General features: G+C 41.4%; 2 protein-coding genes across 2 annotated transcripts; one reads left to right on the forward strand and one right to left on the reverse strand.

Moving 5' to 3' along the window:
* Positions 1–450: 450 nt before the first annotated feature.
* Positions 451–8,956, forward strand: hhipl2 (HHIP-like 2). Its single transcript, XM_030392132.1, has 9 exons — positions 451–1,331; positions 2,449–3,101; positions 4,082–4,225; positions 4,471–4,802; positions 4,966–5,092; positions 6,084–6,229; positions 6,309–6,390; positions 7,040–7,122; positions 7,767–8,956. The coding sequence occupies exons 1-9, from the start codon at positions 972–974 to the stop codon at positions 8,516–8,518; spliced, it is 2,679 nt and encodes an 892-aa protein (XP_030247992.1). The 5' UTR covers positions 451–971; the 3' UTR covers positions 8,519–8,956.
* A 3,709-nt stretch (positions 8,957–12,665) lies between these two features.
* marc1 (mitochondrial amidoxime reducing component 1) lies at positions 12,666–17,028 on the reverse strand. The gene is made up of 7 exons (XM_030392133.1): positions 16,702–17,028; positions 15,350–15,520; positions 14,594–14,756; positions 14,372–14,515; positions 14,007–14,068; positions 13,710–13,781; positions 12,666–13,304 (listed from the first exon to the last, which is right to left on the reverse strand). The coding sequence occupies exons 1-7, from the start codon at positions 16,950–16,952 to the stop codon at positions 13,178–13,180; spliced, it is 990 nt and encodes a 329-aa protein (XP_030247993.1). The 5' UTR covers positions 16,953–17,028; the 3' UTR covers positions 12,666–13,177.
* Positions 17,029–20,239: the final 3,211 nt, after the last annotated feature.

Genomic DNA, 20,239 nt, shown 5'->3' on the forward strand with positions numbered 1-20,239 from the left:
ATTTTGTTGGGTAGTTGCATATGAATTATTCTACAAAACATAATTTTGTGGTTTTGGACTAAAGGTAGATAGCTGTTTGTTTAGCACTTGGATTAATGGGGCCAGTTTCAAAGTTGGCAATCCAGCATTGGCTTCAGGGAAAAGTTGCAAAGGTGTTTTGTCACATATATGCCATTTATTTATGTATTTATCCCCCCAGCTAAACTATTTACTGCCTGGTGTCATTTAAAATGCTTGAAAATATGAATTAGGTAGTAAGTAGAATTTGTATCCAAATCGCAGTGCACTTGAATGAAATAGTTCTTATTTGCTGGTATTAATCGACACATTTAAATCCTAACAACATAACGCTCACGTTGTTAGACTGCTGGTCTGGCACTATGTAAACGCAGTGATTTGGTGTCTCTTGCATTCTCCGTCTCCCTCCTCTTGGCACCAGGAGATGATGATAACAGACACCTATGACTCTATATTCAAATTTGAGTTGACATGCCGGGACAGTAGATCTTTAGGAAGAGGCCCAGCTGCTGAGGAGCTGTTACCCAAATGCAAGCTGCCTGGAGGCGCTTTAACATGACTGTGAGACTAAACTAGTTTACTTATTGATGTTTGCGTGTCTCGACACTGTGCCCTGTTTTGCGTGCGCCCTTTAAAGCTGACTGCGTCTCCTCTGCCATCCTCACTGTGGTGTATCCCACTGTGCGCGGCGGATGATGCAGGATACCATTGACTTGACCGACATTACGAATCTGTTTTATTTTAATTGTTAGTAATAAGTCTGATTGGAGACAGAACTGGTGACAAGGTGCGTTTGTACCTTGCTTTGAGGAGGCAAGCTGGGACGCACATCCTTCTCCATACGTTTACGCACGCGCAACGCATGTATTGCTATACACGCCCGCACATTTAAGCTCTGGCACATAAGTAAAGAAGAGCAAACAGCTGTACTCTTTCAGGGGCAGACGGCAAAAATGACAAATATGTGGCGGGATGCTGCGCTCCATCCACACGGCGCCTGTGGCGCGGTTTTACGCGCGGCTGGTCCCGGCTCATCCAAAAAGACCCCGAGCCTTCCTGAGCTTCTCCTGATCGTGTCAGTGATGTTGCTCGTCACTGTCCAGCCGGCATCCGCTCATCCTCAGTGTCTGGACTTCGAGCCACCTTTCAAACCTCAGTGGCACCTTGAGTTTTGCGTGGAGTACGAGCAGTTTGGCTGCTGCGACCAGCAAACGGACAACACGATAGCGGAGAGATACTGGGACATTATCGACCAGCTGGAAGTGGCGGGTTATGATCTCTGTGCAGACATGTTGAAAGACATCATGTGCCAGGTAAATATATTTATTCCCTAAAGGTTGGATGTGCGCCCTGCTTTACACATGCTACTCTAATAAATGGGTATAACATTTTATGGCACACCGTTAATTACACGATGTTGCTGAGGCACCGTCGAAACTCTCTGTCCATAAATTCCTTTGAATTACTTTTATCTACTGACCGCTGTTATCAAACTGATCCACATTTGTAAAGAAATAAAAAATGTAGGCTTCATGATTTCATGAACTGAATTAACACACAGTACTCCCCGACAGTCATCTTCTCTAATTTAATCCAAACTTTAATTAGCAGGTGGAGATCACATGTAAGAGGTGATATTTTGGTTGTGATACATTAGATTCTTGTGTTTCTCACCCAGCTGTGTACCTTAAAGCAACATTATGTAACTTTAAATAACAGCTTTAGACCATGTTGATGGTTCAGTGTCTCTGCTACTTGTTTCTGCACTTGTAACTTCACTGAGAGGGTCGGATAACATGTTTGCCTGAGGATACAAGTTTCCAGCACATAACATTGTTATGACTTCATGAGTTTTATCTGTAGTCAGCACCTGCATTACATCTGACAAATTGTTGCAGAACTGGGATTTGTATTTATGACAGTGGTGTTGCACTCAGAAACTGTGGGGGGCGCCAAGTCACACAAAATGCCAATTTCTGTTTCACTGACATTGTAAACTTTTGTCCTGCAAAATGCCAATTTATATATGATGTTGCTTAAGATAGAAATAAGCTTTAATTCATGTGTGTGAAGGTGTGAAAAGTCTGAGCCTCAACACCTGGACATTAGATGAATAAATGCTTCCATAGTGTTAGAACAGTGGCGTGGTAAGTGGGGGGCAGGGGGGCAACTAGCTGAGTGCCAAGAGAGTCTGGGTAATTTCTCTCCCTCGTCTTTGGCCTATAGTTAGTTGGTGTCGGCTGTATTGCAAAACCATCTCAAATTGTTGTTAGTAACTATGAGATAAAATGTATCTTGGCCATCCGCCGCTGACTCACCCCTCAGCACCCCCAACTGGAGGGCTAGGTGGTAGAGATGGGGTGTATTGTAACTGTCGAGTTCCTCTTGTCCTGAAATGTCTCTGTTGTGTCTCGTGTTCGCCCTCCCCAGGAGTGCTCTCCGTATGCCGCCCACCTCTACGATGCTGAGGACCCGTACACGCCTGTCAGAGAGCTTCCCGGCCTTTGCTCTGGCTACTGCTATGAGTTTCACGGCAAATGTCGCCATGTGGTCAAGTATCTGACCGAGAACAAGCTGCTGCAGGACACCTCTGAGCGAGATGTGTCCACGTTCTGCAGCTTGCTGGACCTGTCCGACCAGGACTACTGCTACCCCAACGTTCTGAAGACTTCAGTCCTCAACAACAAACTGGGAAAGGTGGCAGAGGACACCACAGGGTGTCTCAAGCTGTGCCTGACAGAGGTGGCCAACAACCTCAGGAACCCCGTGCTGATGCTGCACAGCGGCGACGACACCCATCGCATGTTCATCGCAGAGCAGCTGGGCTTCGTGTGGGTCTACCTGCGTGACGGCAGCCGGCTAGAGCAGCCCTTCCTGGACTTGAGCGGGGAGGTGATAACCACCGCCTGGCTGGGGGATGAGAGGGGCTTCCTGGGCATGGCCTTCCACCCAAAGTACCGGGTCAACGGACGCTTCTTCATCTACTACTCGATCCAGGTCAACAGCAAGCTGGAGAAAGTCAGAATCAGTGAGATGAAAGTGTCTGCCTACGATATGAACACGGCTGATCCTTCCTCAGAGAGGTATGCAGACGAAAGGGTTCCATTTAATCTCTCTTTTCATGGCATCAAAGTTTGGCTGTTGGTGTTAACGTCTTCACCTACAGCAATTACTCCTTGAAAGACGTATAGGATTATGCTGTCAGACCCCCTTCCCCCCCCCCATGGGCTGTAAATGCACCAAAGCATGCATAAACATGTTCAGAGCTTAATACTGTAAATTCCCCTCTCAGCCTGAGCAGCATTACATTTTCAGGTACATATATACAAAAACAAACACAGATTGCTGTTGAGTCTCAGGTTGTCAAATACCGCTGCTTTGTGTTGGTGGTTTGCCAATAACTCACAGCATCATATCATTATGTGAGGACCCTGGAACGAGACTGAACAACTATCTCCAGACTTGCTTACATGCACCATCATGCACACACACAAATATCTGGCCCATCAGATTAAACAAAGTGATAGAAAGAGTTAATTAGTGAATCTTACATGACTTTTGGACAGAGCCGGGCTAGCTGTTTCCATCCGTTTTCAGTCTTTATGCTAAGCTAAGCTAGCCAACTGTTTGCGGTAGTTTGATAATAACCAGAGAGGTATCAGTCTGAACATCTAAGCGCCCACCAGGCTAATATTCAAATGTCTCACGAACAATCCTCTATTGTTCAGGCGTGGCAGGCAACAAGAAAATCAAACCTCCCCCCTCTAAACCAGCATGACCAGATATTACAGGGCAGATGAAACAAAACTGTTTTGTGTAATTTGGGGTGAGTGGGCTCTTTTAAACGCCCGAGGTCTACCCTGTCATCACTTCTTTCTGTTAACTGCACATAAGAGTGACACACACAGAATTGTTCCTGTTGAAAAGGTTAAAGGAAGGATGAGCACGACCTGAAGGCATACTTAAAGATCGTGGCAACCAGATATTTACGTCTGAAAAACACATTTATCACCCTTCAGTAGATCAGTAGCTCAACTGATCCTTTTTTTTTTTTGACATTCAGGGTCATCCTGGAAATCGAGGAACCAGCTGCAAACCACAACGGAGGCCAGCTGCTGTTCGGTCTGGACGGATATCTGTACATTTTCACCGGAGACGGGGGGAAAGCCGGGGATCCTTTTGGGAAGTATGGCAACGCACAGAACAAGTAAGGCTACTTCAGGAGTTTTCAACAGTTCATCCAAGCTAAAACATTCATCAATTGACATTTATCCATTTCTTTTATTCAGTACTTTTAGCCTGATAGTCTATTGTGGTGTTACAGCTGACTGAACATGCAGAAGTGCAAAAGTACCTCCTAAACTAGGCTACAAGCTGCAATAACCCAGGTTGGGAATTACTGTACATGCAGGCCTCTTAACTGTTGCTTAATCCCATTTTTATCCTACCCAGGAGTGCACTGTTGGGAAAAGTACTTCGCATTGACGTAGATGGAAGTGACTCCGGTGGAAAGCCATACAGCATCCCCCCTGATAACCCCTTCCCCGACGACCCAGGCGCCCGGCCAGAGGTGTACGCATACGGAGTCCGAAACATGTGGCGGTGCTCTGTGGACCGCGGAGACCAGGTCAGCGGTCACGGCAGGGGCAGGATCTTCTGCGGAGACGTGGGTCAAAACCGCTACGAAGAAGTCGACATCATCGTGAAGGGAGGAAACTACGGCTGGAGAGCCAAAGAAGGCTTCGAGTGCTATGATGTGAAGCTGTGCTACAACTCCTCCTTGAGTGAGTGTTTTCTGTTCACATTAAAAACTTCACCGATGGTTAAAAATAAAGAGTTATTTTCTCACTCTTTGATACGTCCACCACCTGCTATTCCCCCCCCCTAATCTAATTCGGATGCTTCAGATTCGAGTTGAATTCAGTGCATCTCTCTCTGCCACCACAGATGACATCCTCCCTATATTTGCATACAGCCATCATGTTGGGAAGTCTGTGACAGGGGGATATGTGTACCGAGGATGTGAATCACCCAATCTGAACGGCCTGTACATTTTCGGAGACTTCATGAGTGGGTAAGATTGTTTCGATCGATGCCAAAAGTTTTTTCTCCAACTGTTTGTCAGCTTTTCCGGGGGGGGGGAGGAGAAACAGACTCTCTCCTCTGATTATATTTGCTCAGCTGTTGTGCATTTTTTAAGAAGCCAATGTGTTTTTCAATGAATTCAAGACATACATACAATAAAATAGTGATGTAGGTAGAACATTTATATTCAACCGCATCATAAATATGTTTGTTTTAAGCTCATGTTTGATCCAACATATTAACTTTATTTTGACTTCAGGCTGTGTTTCGTGCTCACACTTGAATTGAGAATTAAGATCGGGGACTTGAGGATGATTTAGGACACGAGGGAACGCTCGGTTACACAACCTAAGGATAAATGCAGTGTTCTAGCACACAGTTGTACTTCTCAATCACTTCCATCTGCCCAGTCCAGATGAGACAAAACTCCATCCATGTGATTCTGCAAGTAGGTTAGAAGAAATCAGAATCCAGCCTCCGTCTTTTATCGCCACAGGTTCAAAAACAAAATGTGAAATTCAACATGCTCTCTTTGAGCTTTTTAAAATGTATCAATACATAAATGCCACAATCATGTGAACTTAAACAAAATAGCCTTCATGAAGAAACTCTACCTGGACCGGCAATTGCTGCTCTTCATTGTAGGTCTGTACTTCGTGCTAACGATAATTAGCTACCGAACGGGTCTGTTGTGACTGTTGTTTGGATCAGTTCCAGCTTGTATGCTGAACTCAGCATATACTGCCTGCTGACTGACGCTTCTCAAGTTTGGCAAGAAACTGAGTAAGCATATTTCGTGAAATGTTGACCTATTAATCTATTATTTCTAAGCGTTTTTCTTCCTTTTTTACGCTGTTCTTAATTCTAAAGGAAGAATAGGTTCCAGGCTACTATGAATAATAATTTCTTGGTCTTTTTAGATTTTGAGAGACTTTAATGTTTGCCTATAACAACACACGTGGTTCCTGTCCACCTTGCAGCCGAATCATGGCGCTGGAGGAGGAGAAATCGACAGAAAGCTGGAAGGAGAGGAGTGTGTGCATGGGCGACAAGAAGACATGCTCGTTTCCTGGACTCATTAATCAGTACCACAAGTTCATCATCTCGTTCGCGGAAGACGAAGCAGGTAACGTTTCAGTCGACCTCTCACAGTTTAGTCGTGTATCGATTTAACAGCTACTAAAAGGATATTTCTGTTTTTTTAGGGGAACTGTATTTTTTGGCCACTTCGTACCCCGGGGCCATGTCTCCTCACGGAACTGTTTTCAAGTTCATGGATCCCTCCAGGTGCAGTATCACACACAGCATTAAATCATGTGCTTTTAATCACCGTAATACATGTTGCCAACAAGGAAAGGTAGGAGTAGGATATGTTGGAACATGAAAACAACAATTCAAGTGGACTAGTAAGTTTCGGGACGACATTTTGTAGTCAGCTACATTTGTAGTTTTCAACACAACTAATCCTTCTTCCATTTGAGTTATATATTTGAGTCAAGGACCAGTATTTATAATAAAGGCAATGATTTTAAAACAAAGACACATTTCTTAAATTGTCTCTCTTAATGGAATTGCCTGTGAGCCAGTGTCAGATTACATTACCTCCTTGTGAAAATCCTATTAAAAGACCACGAAACAAACTTAATTTGACAACTAAATAATAGGCTGCTTAATGATTAACCTCTACAGAATTTTGATTTGATTCAAGATAAATCAGTATCTTCAAGGCCAACGCTGCATTTAAAGGTCTTTTTGTTTCATTCTCACAATAATACAAAGGATTTTCAAGGTCTGCAACACTGAAAACTCATCAATATGAAGTTGTCGTAAGGAAAGTTCAGTATTAACAACAATAATCATTGAAGTCAGCAGACATTTGGGGGAATAATTAATGTATTATCACTGTTAAGAATCGCTTCTCGTTGAACTTTTGCAGGAGAGCTCCTCCGGGGAAGTGTAAGCAGAAGCAGCTGCCGGTGAAAGTGAGGGGGAAAAAGGTCCCTTTTGTGCCAAGGGAACGTAAGTTACTCCAACTTACCTTTATATTGTTATGACTTCTTCTTATAGCTTTACTTCTCACTTTATAGTCTGCACATTCTTCATGTGGAGAGAGACACATTAAAGTTAAAATTTTTCTTTGTCTGTGCCTGTCTGACAAAGTGGAGCCTCTGAAATTGAGCCTTAAACTGAATTATGTGCATCGAGTTCTTCATGTTTCTAGAAGTGAAAAATAGTTTTGGGTCAATCAAGGTGCCCTAAATATAAACAACACATACACAACATATTATCAAGTCAATTACACTGATGTTAGAGGTTTCTATAATAGGACATCTGTTCTGGCATGAACAACAAATTGCCAACATTTACCGTTTTACTCTTTAGTATGCTAGTCCTGAGCAGAACCCTGCTTTTTCTTCCCTCCCCGTTTCACATCTATACAGCCAAATTGTATAATCACATTGAGGTCATATATAAAACTATAAAAAGCAGTTTCCCAATATACATCAAACATGCTAAACAGAGAGGAAAGCATTTCAAACATTTAGGTTTGTTTTCTGAGCTAAATATTCAATCCAAGCCTTTTAAATTCCATACATGTGGCTGCAGAATTCGACAAGTAAAACTGTGAAAATGAGTACTTACTGACATCTGTGCCATTTCAGTGACCGTGCTGGACATGAATCAAAAACCCACCAGACCACCACCGAGAAAATTCAAACTGACCACTAAACCACCGGTGACGAGCAGCAATGTCAAACCTACAACGACTACAGCCAGCGTGTCGACCACGACAAGCATCGCTGCGACGAGCAGCAGGGTCGAACTTACGACAATTGCAGCCAGCGTGTCGACCACGACAAGCACCACTGCGACCAGCAGCCGGGTCGAACCTTCGACGACTGCAGCCAGCGTTACAACGACGGCAAGCGACACTGTGGTGAAGCTGAAATGGAAATCATTTGATAAGAAAGACAGGAAGGAGAATAAGTTGAAACCGTGGAGGAAAAAGAAAAAGCTGAACAAGCAGGCAGCCAACACACAAAAAAAGAAACAGAAGTCAAAGGAGCAGAAGGAGAATTCAAAAAAGACCGCCGCGGTACAACCCGTAAGTGCCAAAGTAAAACCGATGAAGACCAACGAAACTGCCACAGCTGATATACAGTCTAACACTCTACAAACCCCAAAGAGCCTGAGAGATCCCCACAAGGTCCTGACGAAGAAGATGCCCCAAAGGAAAGCTGCACAGAAGCAAACCGTGCCCGGCAAAAACAGCATAAAGGTGAAAGAATCTGCGAAAGAATATCACGCCTTCGTGAATAAAACCGTGACGAACTTGAACGTGGAAACAAACAGAACAATGCAAAACAAACTTCAGGTGAAAAGGAAGCGAGCAAAAAATGCAAAAGCACTTTAAAACTTAAGTTGTTTTTTTTTTCTTTTTTATGAGGAGATCAATACCACTTTCATGCTTGTGTGAAGATGAAGCTACCCTCAGCAGCCGATTAGCTTAGCCTAGCTTTCTCCCCTGTTTTCTTAGCTTGATATGTAGACTGGTAGGCTTATCAATCTTATCTTTCTGCATGAAGTGCATGAGTACAAACCACACATTATGCATGTAATGAGACAGTTTCTTTTACATTTTTATTTTGGAGTGTTGGTCAAATTCATTTGTCCGAAAAACATCAGCCTGTCTGTATTTAACACACATCAAAATGGGTTTGAAGTAAAAAATAAGCAGCAAACATAAAAAGGAAAAAAAAACCAACCTCCTAACATAGCAGAGCCGACTGTTGTTTAATTTCTCTCTAATTTTACAACACATGCAAGTGTTAAAAATAAACATTAGAAAGTGTCTCTGTGTGTGTGTTTCAGAAGCTCTCTGTAATTTAACTCCACACCACTGATTGTAACTGAAAACCGCTGTGAGTGTGGCTCACATCACATAATGAGGCCTGTAAACGTAAAGCCACACGACTGCAGCGTGCAGTTACACAAATCTCTTTAACGTCTTCTCTGCTGCCAATCCGGAGACGTACAACATGTTTTTTTGTTTTTTATTATTTCTGGAAAAACCACCGTCTGACAGTTTTTAACAGTTTTTGTTTAAAATTGTTATGAATGAAAGGTTACCCGAGGATAAACTGTACAACCTCCAGTCAACTACAACCCAGCCTGCTTCATAACATGTGACATAAGATGACATTACATGACCGTAACATGACATAACTTAAACATATACAGATGAAATATTCTGTAAGATGTATAAGTTTACCATACCTTACTTACCACTGCACACCACTCAATAACATGCCATTATGAAGTCATTGTTATACACCAAGACACGACAAAAACTTACCATACAATACCAAAACATGACCTAACATGACACTTACAGATACATCATGACATAAACATATGTATGTTATGTAACATATGTAATATGTAAGTATGACTTTAGAATAACATTACCTAACCTCACTATACAATACTGTATCATAACATAACATAAGATGATTTAAACACACCGTACCATAACATAACATGACAAAGTGACGTTAATATACAATGCTACGTTATACAATATTAATAATACAACACTATATACTGTAACAACACATGGTGGGACATATTTTCCATAACACACTATTACATTTTAGGGCAATTATTAGACACTTTTATCCAAAGCGACTTACAGTAATTCATACATACATTCATACACTGATGTTGGAAGCTGTCAAGCAAGGTGCCGACCAGCACATCAGGAGCAGTTTGGGCTTCACTATCTTGCCCAAGTACACTTTCACATGCAGACCAGGGGGAATTGAACCAGCAACCTTTCGATAACAAGATGCTGGATCTACCCCTGAGGCACAGCCGCCTCTCGTGAATGACATGACATGACATGACTTGGCACGACTCTAAAAACATACAACAACACGGCACGGAAATGATTTGACAGGACATAAAACATACCATGACGCGACAAGATGTGACATAACAATGTCACCTATAAACCCTCAATTAAGATCATGCATGAAGAAAAGTGCTGCTGCTACGTATTAAGACAACAGCAGCAGTCACACACATAAAGAATACATGTTACTTTGACAAATCCTCTTGTGTAATTTCCAGCTCTCCTTCACCCAACTGAAGCGATGTGTGGAAACTTTAGGGGTCCTGCTATATTACAGGGCCTAACGTACTCATATCCCCTCACAACTTGCACCGCAGTGCTACACGTAAATTATACTGATTAGAAAAGGAAGCACAAGAGTCATTAAAAGTGATTGTGGGTTTAAATGTGTAGGTCTTAAAATATGTAGGGGCTTGAGGTGGAACTACTATGTAACTTCTATATGGTGTTGTGTCTGTTGAAGGCCTTTGAACCAAACACCCAAACAAATTACAGACCTACATAACTGTGTCTTTGTGCGTAACGTCAATCATTTAGAAACTGACTGTTCACTCTACACCTAAAAAGGTTTTTTTTGTTCCCTCAGACGTGCTCATTTTGTGACGGTAAAGAGGCCGAAGAGCCGTCTAGAGATGACTCCTTTCCTGTTGTGCAACGACTCCTATTAGCTCTGTTGGTCATTAAGTGGCTGTTTTGCTGGAGGGGCGACCGTTTGAAGTGCACTTTTCAGCAAACCAGGCACTTTTCTCTCATGTGAGGCAACACACAACACGGTGGTCTCCCTCCTCTCGGAGAGGATGTTTGCATGTTTCAGTGTTCTGCCATTTTTCTTGAATTCCTTTGAACTTTACTGATGTACAACAAGTTGCCCAATACATAAATAAGTGACTAGAACATAGATTCTCTCTTGCTAAATGATTTATCGCATCACATCACATTATGTCACGTCACCTGACAATCCCTCAACAGTTGTCATCATGTCAAGTTATCTCTAATCCAGTAGAATATCTCAACATCTACTAAATAGATTGGTGTAGTTTTGTCCACAGATAATGAATCCAAAAAACTTTGGTGACTTTTTGTGATCCTCAGCTACAATTTGTTAAGAAAAATACAATTTTAAAAAATAAATGCAATTAACAGTGAACACAGCAAACATTCATGCTGATATCATGGCTGCAGAGTCTTGAGCTTGTTGTAGTAAAAAAAAAAAAAATTGAAGAAAGCATTTTTATTATTCTATATAAGTGGACGACCCTCTATGACAGCGGTGCCCAAATGGTGTGCCACGAAGCAAGTTATTATAACCTATTATTATAGCAATATGTGACTATACAACAAGTAATGACTGAGTTTAAAGTGAACTATATCAGCCCTTTGTACAAATCCATTTCCTAATACAGAGGCAAATTCTATACCCTGAAAAAGTATTTTAAAAACCATCCAGGAAACTGAAAACCAGAGGCTGTTTTGCACGGCTATGATTACAGGTGTGCCTTGAGATTTGATCACCTCTGGTCTAAGGTATATAAAAACAAATGCATTTTTAAAAGGACTCTGGAGTGCTCTTGCTTTTACATCAGCCCTCTGACAGCTCAGTGAGAAATATAGCACCTCTCTACGACTTGTTCTCGGTGTAGAAATGATGATATGTGACTGACCGCTAAAAAACCCAAATGTCTGTTTGGGTCTGTTTTGATTTAGGAGTAAAAAAAAAAAAAAAAACTGGAGCGGTACAAGGGATGACGATCCAAACACAATATTCAAGGAGGAATATTAAAGAAATGTTGGAATCACAGAAGACAAATGTCATCATGCGTAAGTAGAAGCAGAGTAGAAGCAATACAGGCACCCAGCATGTTTCAGTGTCTTCATCGGGTCTCTAAACACGTGGTCGAAACATGTTTGACATTAAGCCAGCGCTATAATAAAGACTTGTGACATATTGTTATATTTAGATTTATGTAAAGGCTCAGGAACGCATACTTCTGTTTCTGTGTGTTGTGATGTCGTTATCAATTCAATTCAACGGTCACTGCTGCCGTATGAGAAGCAAAGAGGCGATCCTCCTCCCTTCTACAGGCTCTTATGGTGGTTAGGTAAAGGGATATCACTCCCTACTGGCCATAGCGTGCAACTAAAACTGGGTCTCGGTGTTTAAGAGACCAAAATCAGGTGACTGGTTTGTAATACTGGCAGGGCGGCACAGGTGGCCCATTAACAGGCAGGTCACAGGTTTGATCTTTGTTTCCATCAGATGTGTTTGTCTTGTTCACGCGTGGCCGAACCACTGACCCTCTGCTGGTGAAACCCTGTAAGTTTAACTGGATAAAAGTGTCAAGTGCATGACGACAGTGAGGCTGGAAAACATTAAACCCTGACACACAGATACAGAAGAGGATCAGTTTTCTGTTTTTGTCTGATTTTTCAAGTTCCAGCTTTACACATTCACAGGAAAACATTTAAAAAACACATCAGTTTGATATCAGCTTTGATTTCTAAAATATAAATGATCATGTATATCTCAGCCTCGATGCTGATGATTTAAATTGTATTAACATTAGATGCTGTCACGCCTTAAATATGAAAACGTGAAAATGTATTCAGACCTTCCTGCAGTCAGACAGATAACACCTCAAATGCTCTGCTATTTTTATTCTTTATTTTTTCATACCAGAGGTTGCCGTTGCTCAGCAATCGTTTCCGGCCTCATTTATTCCAGGAAATAATTACACGTGTAAAAGTTTGCCGCGTAGACTTCAGGCAGTTTAATTTCTCTCTTTAATAGCAGCGTGTACTTACAGGATTTAATTACCAGTGAACTCAGTGTGACGCGAGCTTAATACAGGCACCGTTAGTGTTGCATAATGTGGACGCAGAACACAACTCACCATGAAAATTGTTCATTGTTGTTCTGCATCAGTGGATCAGTCTCTGAATCACAGTCTCATTTCACAAATAGTGATTTTTTTTCCGTTGCAGCTTTAGTGTTCTTCATTATTTGTGTATAATACATTTATAAAAGTGCTTTCGTTAGTGTGAACCGGCCCAGTGATTTCGAAGTGATAGTGCTGATAACAAAGATTTTTTCTTTCCCCCCCTCGGCTTCATACTCGTTGGCTTCCTTCAGAGAGAGAATCTGACTCCCCTTCCCTTCAGTCAACGGCTGATCTTGTACACCACGTCGCCGACCTGCAGGATGCCCGTCTGCTTCACGGTGTGCAGCTGTCCAAACAGTGGATCCGATTTGTAGATGTGCTTCTCGGATGGTTTGCACAGACGATAACTGTGAAAGAATCGCCATATGAGAGAGAGTTTAAGGGACATGAAGGGTTTGAGATCAGACAGGAAAAGAGCCCTCTATGAGTTTATGTAGAAGAATTATGTAAATATTTTAGCCTAGTCGTAATAAATCAAAGTGACATTTGTTTTGTTTTTTTTGGTCAGCAGCTCTCTTATAATTTTGCATCAAGCATTCAAGCTTTCTGAACTCAGCCCCATGACAATATCTTCTTCTTCTACTTGAAGTTGCAGCAGACCGGAGAAACGGTACAGTTACTTTTTAACCACGACGACTAGTAAATGTTTCAAACAAGCCTGATTAAATAAAAAGAAAAGAAAGAGAGTAGCCCAAATGTGCTGAAAACCTTCCGATCTGGCAACCCAACACAAAATTAAATGATCCCTTTACCTTTTCAGTGTCTCCAGAGGCTCCTTCCTGGTGATTACACCAGTTTCAGGGTCAACTGTGGTGAAAATGCATCTGGAAACAACAGGGACAGATACGTGTGATCAATCCCGTTAATCCTAAATCTCCAATTAGAAAGACACACTCATGCACTTCAAATGATAATCATCTGTGAATTGAATTTGTGTCCAGGGGCGCCACAGCGGTGACTGAGACGTCGGCTTTTGGATTGATTGCTCTGGATAAATGAAGTGATTCTGCCTCCGATTAAAATCTGTGTTGAAGCATCAACTGTGTTACCGTCCACATGACATTACACGCTGCAGCCTCACGCTGCCAATCTGGAGCTCTTCCCATGAATCCTGCAAAAAAAAAAACAGCAAAGCAAAGCAGTTGGTTTTTTGAGTTGGGAGATAAAATTAGTCCACGCTGCTCACACTGAAAAGGGCAGAGTATTAGTCAGAAGAAAAGGACCAAATGATCATTTCTCCAAACAGGAGGGAGAAGAAAACAGAACCTCACGGGCTGCAGTGTGGAGAAATACTGGATCTGTTCTCCTTTAATGACATTTGTGGTTCTAATCTAATCGTTACATCACGTTCTGGTGTGTTTGTCTTTGTCTTAGTGCTCTTTTGTAAATTTTCAAGATGTGCTAAACAACACACCTCCTCGAACGGCTGGCAGTCACTTATGACGATGTTCGGGCGGAAACGCTCCACCGTGACGTCCTTCTCCAACTTGCTGCTGAGATCTTTTACGGAGGACTCGGACAGCAGCATCACAGGTCCTACATCTGGGTAGGCAACTTTCTGGATGTGAAAAGGTAAATATGATTAAAGAATGCAATAATCAGAAGAACAACAGCTGTCAAAGTCCAGCCTGTGTACCTCGGACCGAGGGAAAAGAGGCTCAATTTCCACCGACAATCTCGCTTTCATCTGAGGCTCAAAGTGCACCAAGCGAAAGGTTTGCCCCGTCCCCAGATAATCTGTGAGCCAGCGAGACGCTCCGTCGCCGCAGTCCCGTCCCTGAATGTTGTCGCCAAACACTCTGCAGCCAAAAAAAAACAAAGCAGGAATCATTCATTCAAGACTGCAATCAGAACCGGAACAAAAGTAAATATGGAACAAGACAAACTCAGTTTAAACTTGCTCTAAAATGAGCTCTAAAAATTCAATCTTTTAAGGATAAAAAGTCAGGGGAAGTTTCGTTGTCAGCAAAACATTTCTGGAGCTGTACGTTAAAAAGTTGGCACTCAGCCCGCCTGAAGCGGACGCAGGTGTTCAACCACATGACAAGTGTGCAAATAACGTCTTGCATTACGCCGGACAAGCTGTATGGAGCCATTTTGTGTTTTTATTTGGTTGCTCTCATCTACTTTAGTTGTTTATGCTGCGACTCCGTTTTGCTCTGCAGCTCCAGAAATGTTTTGTGGACTACGAAACTTCACCTGACTTTCCATCTTCGGGGGTTGCGCGTCGATAATGAATTTTCATTTTTGTGTGAACTTTTCCTTTGACCAGCTGCAGAGGAGTGTTCTCTTTCCCCATGTGTCATGTCTGTCTACACTGTCAAATAAAAGGCGAAAAATGATCAAAGTCAGAGAAAGATTGTGGCGACAGAGTGAAATCCGGATGTGAAACCTGCAGTTGAGGACCGGGTTGTCGGCCTGTTTGAAGGGGAACCGCAGCTCCTCCATGTTTGGTCCGTTGAGACAAACATGACCTCCCTCGCAGGTCAGAGACACCAACACCAGGCGAGGCTGCTGTCGGCCCGTCACCATGTGACCGTCATCTGTGACCACCAGCCAGTGACTGCAAACAAAACAGACAGAACTGAGGATTGTCCTCATTTGCAACATTTGGCATCCCTGGATCGACGCCACCATCCAAGACAACAAACCTGCACTCTGAGCGCAGGAAAGTAAACAACACCAGATTGATGACATCATGTGTGGTCGCTCATACAGCAGCAGTGAAATCCCAGATTTTCATGAAGTCCTGCTTTGTTTTTCATTGCATCTTGAACGAAATGTGGGCAGTTCCCTCGGAAAAGCAAGTTGATTCAATTCGTGCCATTTTGTGTCCCTGAGTGGATTAAACTCAAGGGGCACAAAATGGCTCAAATAAAAGTATTTTTGTTCATTTTCAGAGTCAAACTATTTCTGTGTAGCAGTGACATACAAACGATGATAAAAAATATAAATCATGTCAAGTCGAGGAGAGCTTCATGGTCACCACGACCTTACCAGAAAATAACTTTCCTCTTAGACAAGATAGAAAAAGATTAAATAATCAAAATTATGAGACACAGTTACATCGACTTAGTGGGTTTTAAAATAAATATTTTAAATAAATATGATGGTATGATGAGGGAAACCCTTCAAACAGTGTCTCCTACTTTGGACCTCAGGTATATCTTCACTTTGATCAGCCATTTTTCCGTTACTATTCCTTATATTTTGCATTTAAGAGACACCAGATGTGTTGAAAAACCCTCTGCTATTAAAATGGTAAATTAGGATGCTGCAGGTAAAAATGTGTGCTGGTGTGACCTGGTTCAAAATATGAATCAAACCACAACAAAGTTGAGTTTAATAAGGCAGATTCTGAGCACAACTGGGCACTTAAAGTATCAATACAGCTGCCATATTCCATAGTTTGGTGCACATATTTACATTTTCTTTATGTTGTACTTCTGATTTCTGACACCCACGTGGATTTTTATGCATTTTTTTTTTTCAAATCAGACTTCCTTACAGGTCCAAACAGCTCGACAATCTATAATAATGTGTTGTTTTTTTAATGCAAGCGTTACGTAATCCAACGTGCACTGTGAACTGTAGTGGAGTAAAAGTTGTACTCAACACGCTGGGAAGAAAAAAAAAAATCAAGTGAAATGTTGTTTGTGAATATGTTTTTTTGTGACCATGGTGTGTTTTTCAGTAACTCTCTGACTGTGACAGACATTAAAATCTTCAGCTGGACACACTCACCGATCCTGCAGCTCTCCGAACTTCAAGCCGAACTTCTGGCACTCAGCGAGCGCCACAGACGCAGCTCTGCCAGACTTGAGAGGGTGAATGAGGAGCTGCGACACGACGCCTACACGAACGAGCTTTTCTGGCTTTCGCAGATATTTATATCCGAGGCCAAATCCCAGAAAAGCAACGCCGGCTCCACCGATCAGAAGAGCGGTTGTCTTCCGCTGGGCCAGCGCGCTCACGACCAGCGCTTTCAGGTCCATTTTGCAGCCGAGCAGACTTTCTGCACGACCACTGAACTTTCATTAAAGGCACAGGAGGAGGCTCTGCATGCGTGTGACGTTCAGGGACCCTCGTTCACAGACGCTACCCTGCCAATAACTGAGAGGAGCAATTCACAAACAAAATGTGCAACAAAAGTTCTGGGATCAGTTGTAAACAGGAGTAAACACAAGCTGTGGTAGATTAGCAAAAAAAAAAAAAAGCAAATTCACATATTTTACTTGAAATTAGAAATTCATGGAAAAGTTGTTTTATTTCTGTAATTCAATATATTCAAGATTAACTGCCCTTTTTGTTTGTTTAGCTTACAGCTCATGAAAATCAAATATCCAGTATCCCAACATAATAAAGTATTACATAAGACCAATAATAATAATTTAAAAAGATTTATAATACAGAAATGTCAAGAAAAAAAAGGAGCTTTTCCATGATATTCTAATCTTTTTAGATTATCCTATTGGTCGATTGATTATCATATTATCAGATCTAATATTCAAAATTGTTCTGATTATTGGCATCTGCTTTAAAACAAGTTCATTTCAAATTGCACTGATTTGGCTCTGACGCAGCACATAATCTGAAAAATAACTCGTAACTTAGGTTATTAATGTAGTGACTAAGAGGTACAATGTTTGCCAGAAGAACCAGTGCAAGTAACTAAAAATTTTACTTGTACATGTCAGAAACTGCAATTAAATACTATATATTAAGTGTATGGAAAATAACTATTTGTGGGTTTTTTGTTCTGTGAAAGAAACAGTGGCATCATGTAAACAAACTGGTATTTAAAGGGTTAAAATCCAATGAATGTTGTTATTATCAGGACAGATGTTGGTTGAAAAATGCAACCCAGTGAAAGTTGAAAAGCAAAAAAAAGGATCCCAAAGAGAGATCACATTTTTGGTACATTTTAGGAACCAGAGCTTCCACTTGAATGTTTGATTTTGTGCCATTACATTCATTATTTTTTAAAGCAACTTATGCTGTAATAAGTGTTTTCAGGACATGAAGTTAGCGTGCATGTCAAACATCTTACTGCTTGGGCCTTCAGCAGTGAAATATGCCTCGTCATGCATGCAGGTAATCAGCTTTATTCAGTCAAATACATTAGTGGGAAAGATAAGAAAAAAAATGACATCTTTACTTTTCATTTTTCTAAAAACGGAGAAGAAACGAAGTGACGTGATGCCACAGTTGACCTTCTCAGTGGAACTATTTTTGTCTTTGACATAGATACTCAGGTCTATGGCCAAAGTAGAAAACAGCAGATGCTCCAGCCACAGGGGGTCAATACAGGGATTTGTCGAATGGATACTCCTTCTGTTGCTTTTCTGTGCACATCTAATGGCTGACGGCAGATTTACAGGCAGCCGGCCAGCCATTACAAGCTGGTTTGATGTTGCAGTGGCAAGCAAATTTTGATAGGGAGACAAACTCGTAATCGCTCCCTTTCTCACCAACTGAGACTGTGATGTTATAATTCTGCTCTAACAGTCTGAATTGTGGTTTTACGCATTTATCAGGATTTTCTTGATGTTTGACTCATCACTCACCTTCAAGATGCAGAACAATGATGAACTACTTTCATATTGAGTCATATAGATCAGAAATAATCGATTTCAGCCTAGACGTAGTATAACAAGTAGACGTTTCTTTTTTATTTTGAGGTGTTACAAGCCAAAATAACTGGGAATCCCTGATGTAAAGCATTTCTTACATCCAGTATTTTTTCTGGCTTTTCTTTAACTGGCCTTTGGTGAACATATTCCACAGATGGCAGCATGACTCCACACAGAAACATGAAGACTCAGTACATGCAAGACGTCCAAATCAACAACATAGCCAGTGTAATAAATGGAAAGATAAACATGTTACAGAAAGGAGGGAGGAGATTGTTACAAAGCTGTACAATATCCCTGTAGTGAATGTTAAAGGACAAGGTCACCCAGAAATGAAAATTCAGTCACCTCCATGCTGATGATAAAACTGTGCTGCAGCATTCTCCTAAACACCTGGAGTAGATGGGAACTTGGAGACATTTTATTTTTCTTTTGTTCCAGAAGTTTCCATATGAAACTTCACCTGACTTTCCATCAGCAGGAGAATTTTATTTTATTCTCATTTTTGGATATACTTGCCCTTTAACAGTGTTCAGGGTTCAGATTAATTTCTTCCTGTGTCCGCTGTTGTTAGCTGATGTTTAAAAATCATGTTTTTAGGATTAGTACGTCTGTTTCCACTGACACATTTTTTATCATTTTGCAATTCCTCAACCAATGCCTGGTGTTTCCTGGAAAAAGTGTTGATACTAATTTAAAAAATCTCCATTCATGCTTAATTTAAAGCAACATTATGTGACATTTTCCCCTTAAAAATAACCGCTTCATGTTACATGTCGATGGCTCAGTGTCTTGTAACAGGGTGAATGGTGTCCCTATCACTTGTTTCTGCACGATGTAACTTTAGTGAGAGAGGTTAGTTAGGACCTACGTCACGTCTGACAAATGTATTCACGTTAGTGGTGTTGCGCTCAGAAACTGTGGGTGGCGCCAAATCACACAAAATTCCAAAATCTTTTGCTTTAACATTGTAAAGTTTGGATCTTCATGATGCTGAATCATGTTTGCTTGTAAAAAAAAATGTGACATTTATGCACCTTTATGTGCTGAAAGGCTCTAGGTTACACCAGAAATTAACCGGAATGAATGTAGTCAAAGTTTCCAGTAAACTTTTATTAAATTATTTTATTATTATACACCCGTATTAAAACATCTGGCTGTATAAAATGTGGCAAACATTAGGGATGTGCTGGTGGCCTGACAGAAAACACAACATTAAGACATTTTTTAATTTACTGCTGATATGTTCCCATTATTTTGTCCACCCTCTGCCTGCTTGTCACCACATGATGATGACGACGAGCTAAATATAACAAAAATACATACCGCCACAAGTGATGACATAACGACACACCGCCATACTTTGCGCTCGTGACTAACCTGCTGTAGGTTGTCCGGAACTGGACTTCAGTCAGAATTCACAGGGGGACACCATCTGGACCGAGCAGTCTTTTCTATACATTCAGCAGGCTTTTCTCACACCGTACATGTTGATAAACAGCATGGAGACGGTTACATCACATGACTACGTCTTATACAGAACTTAAAGTGTTCAAAAATATATATTTTATTAAGCTTATCTGTAATTTATAATTCATTTATCTGGTGATCAGCCAGTAAAACAACAGTAAAACTGAAAAACAGTCAGA

This window comes from Sparus aurata, chromosome 16 (genome assembly GCF_900880675.1).
Source record: "Sparus aurata chromosome 16, fSpaAur1.1, whole genome shotgun sequence".
NCBI lineage: Eukaryota > Metazoa > Chordata > Actinopteri > Spariformes > Sparidae > Sparus > Sparus aurata.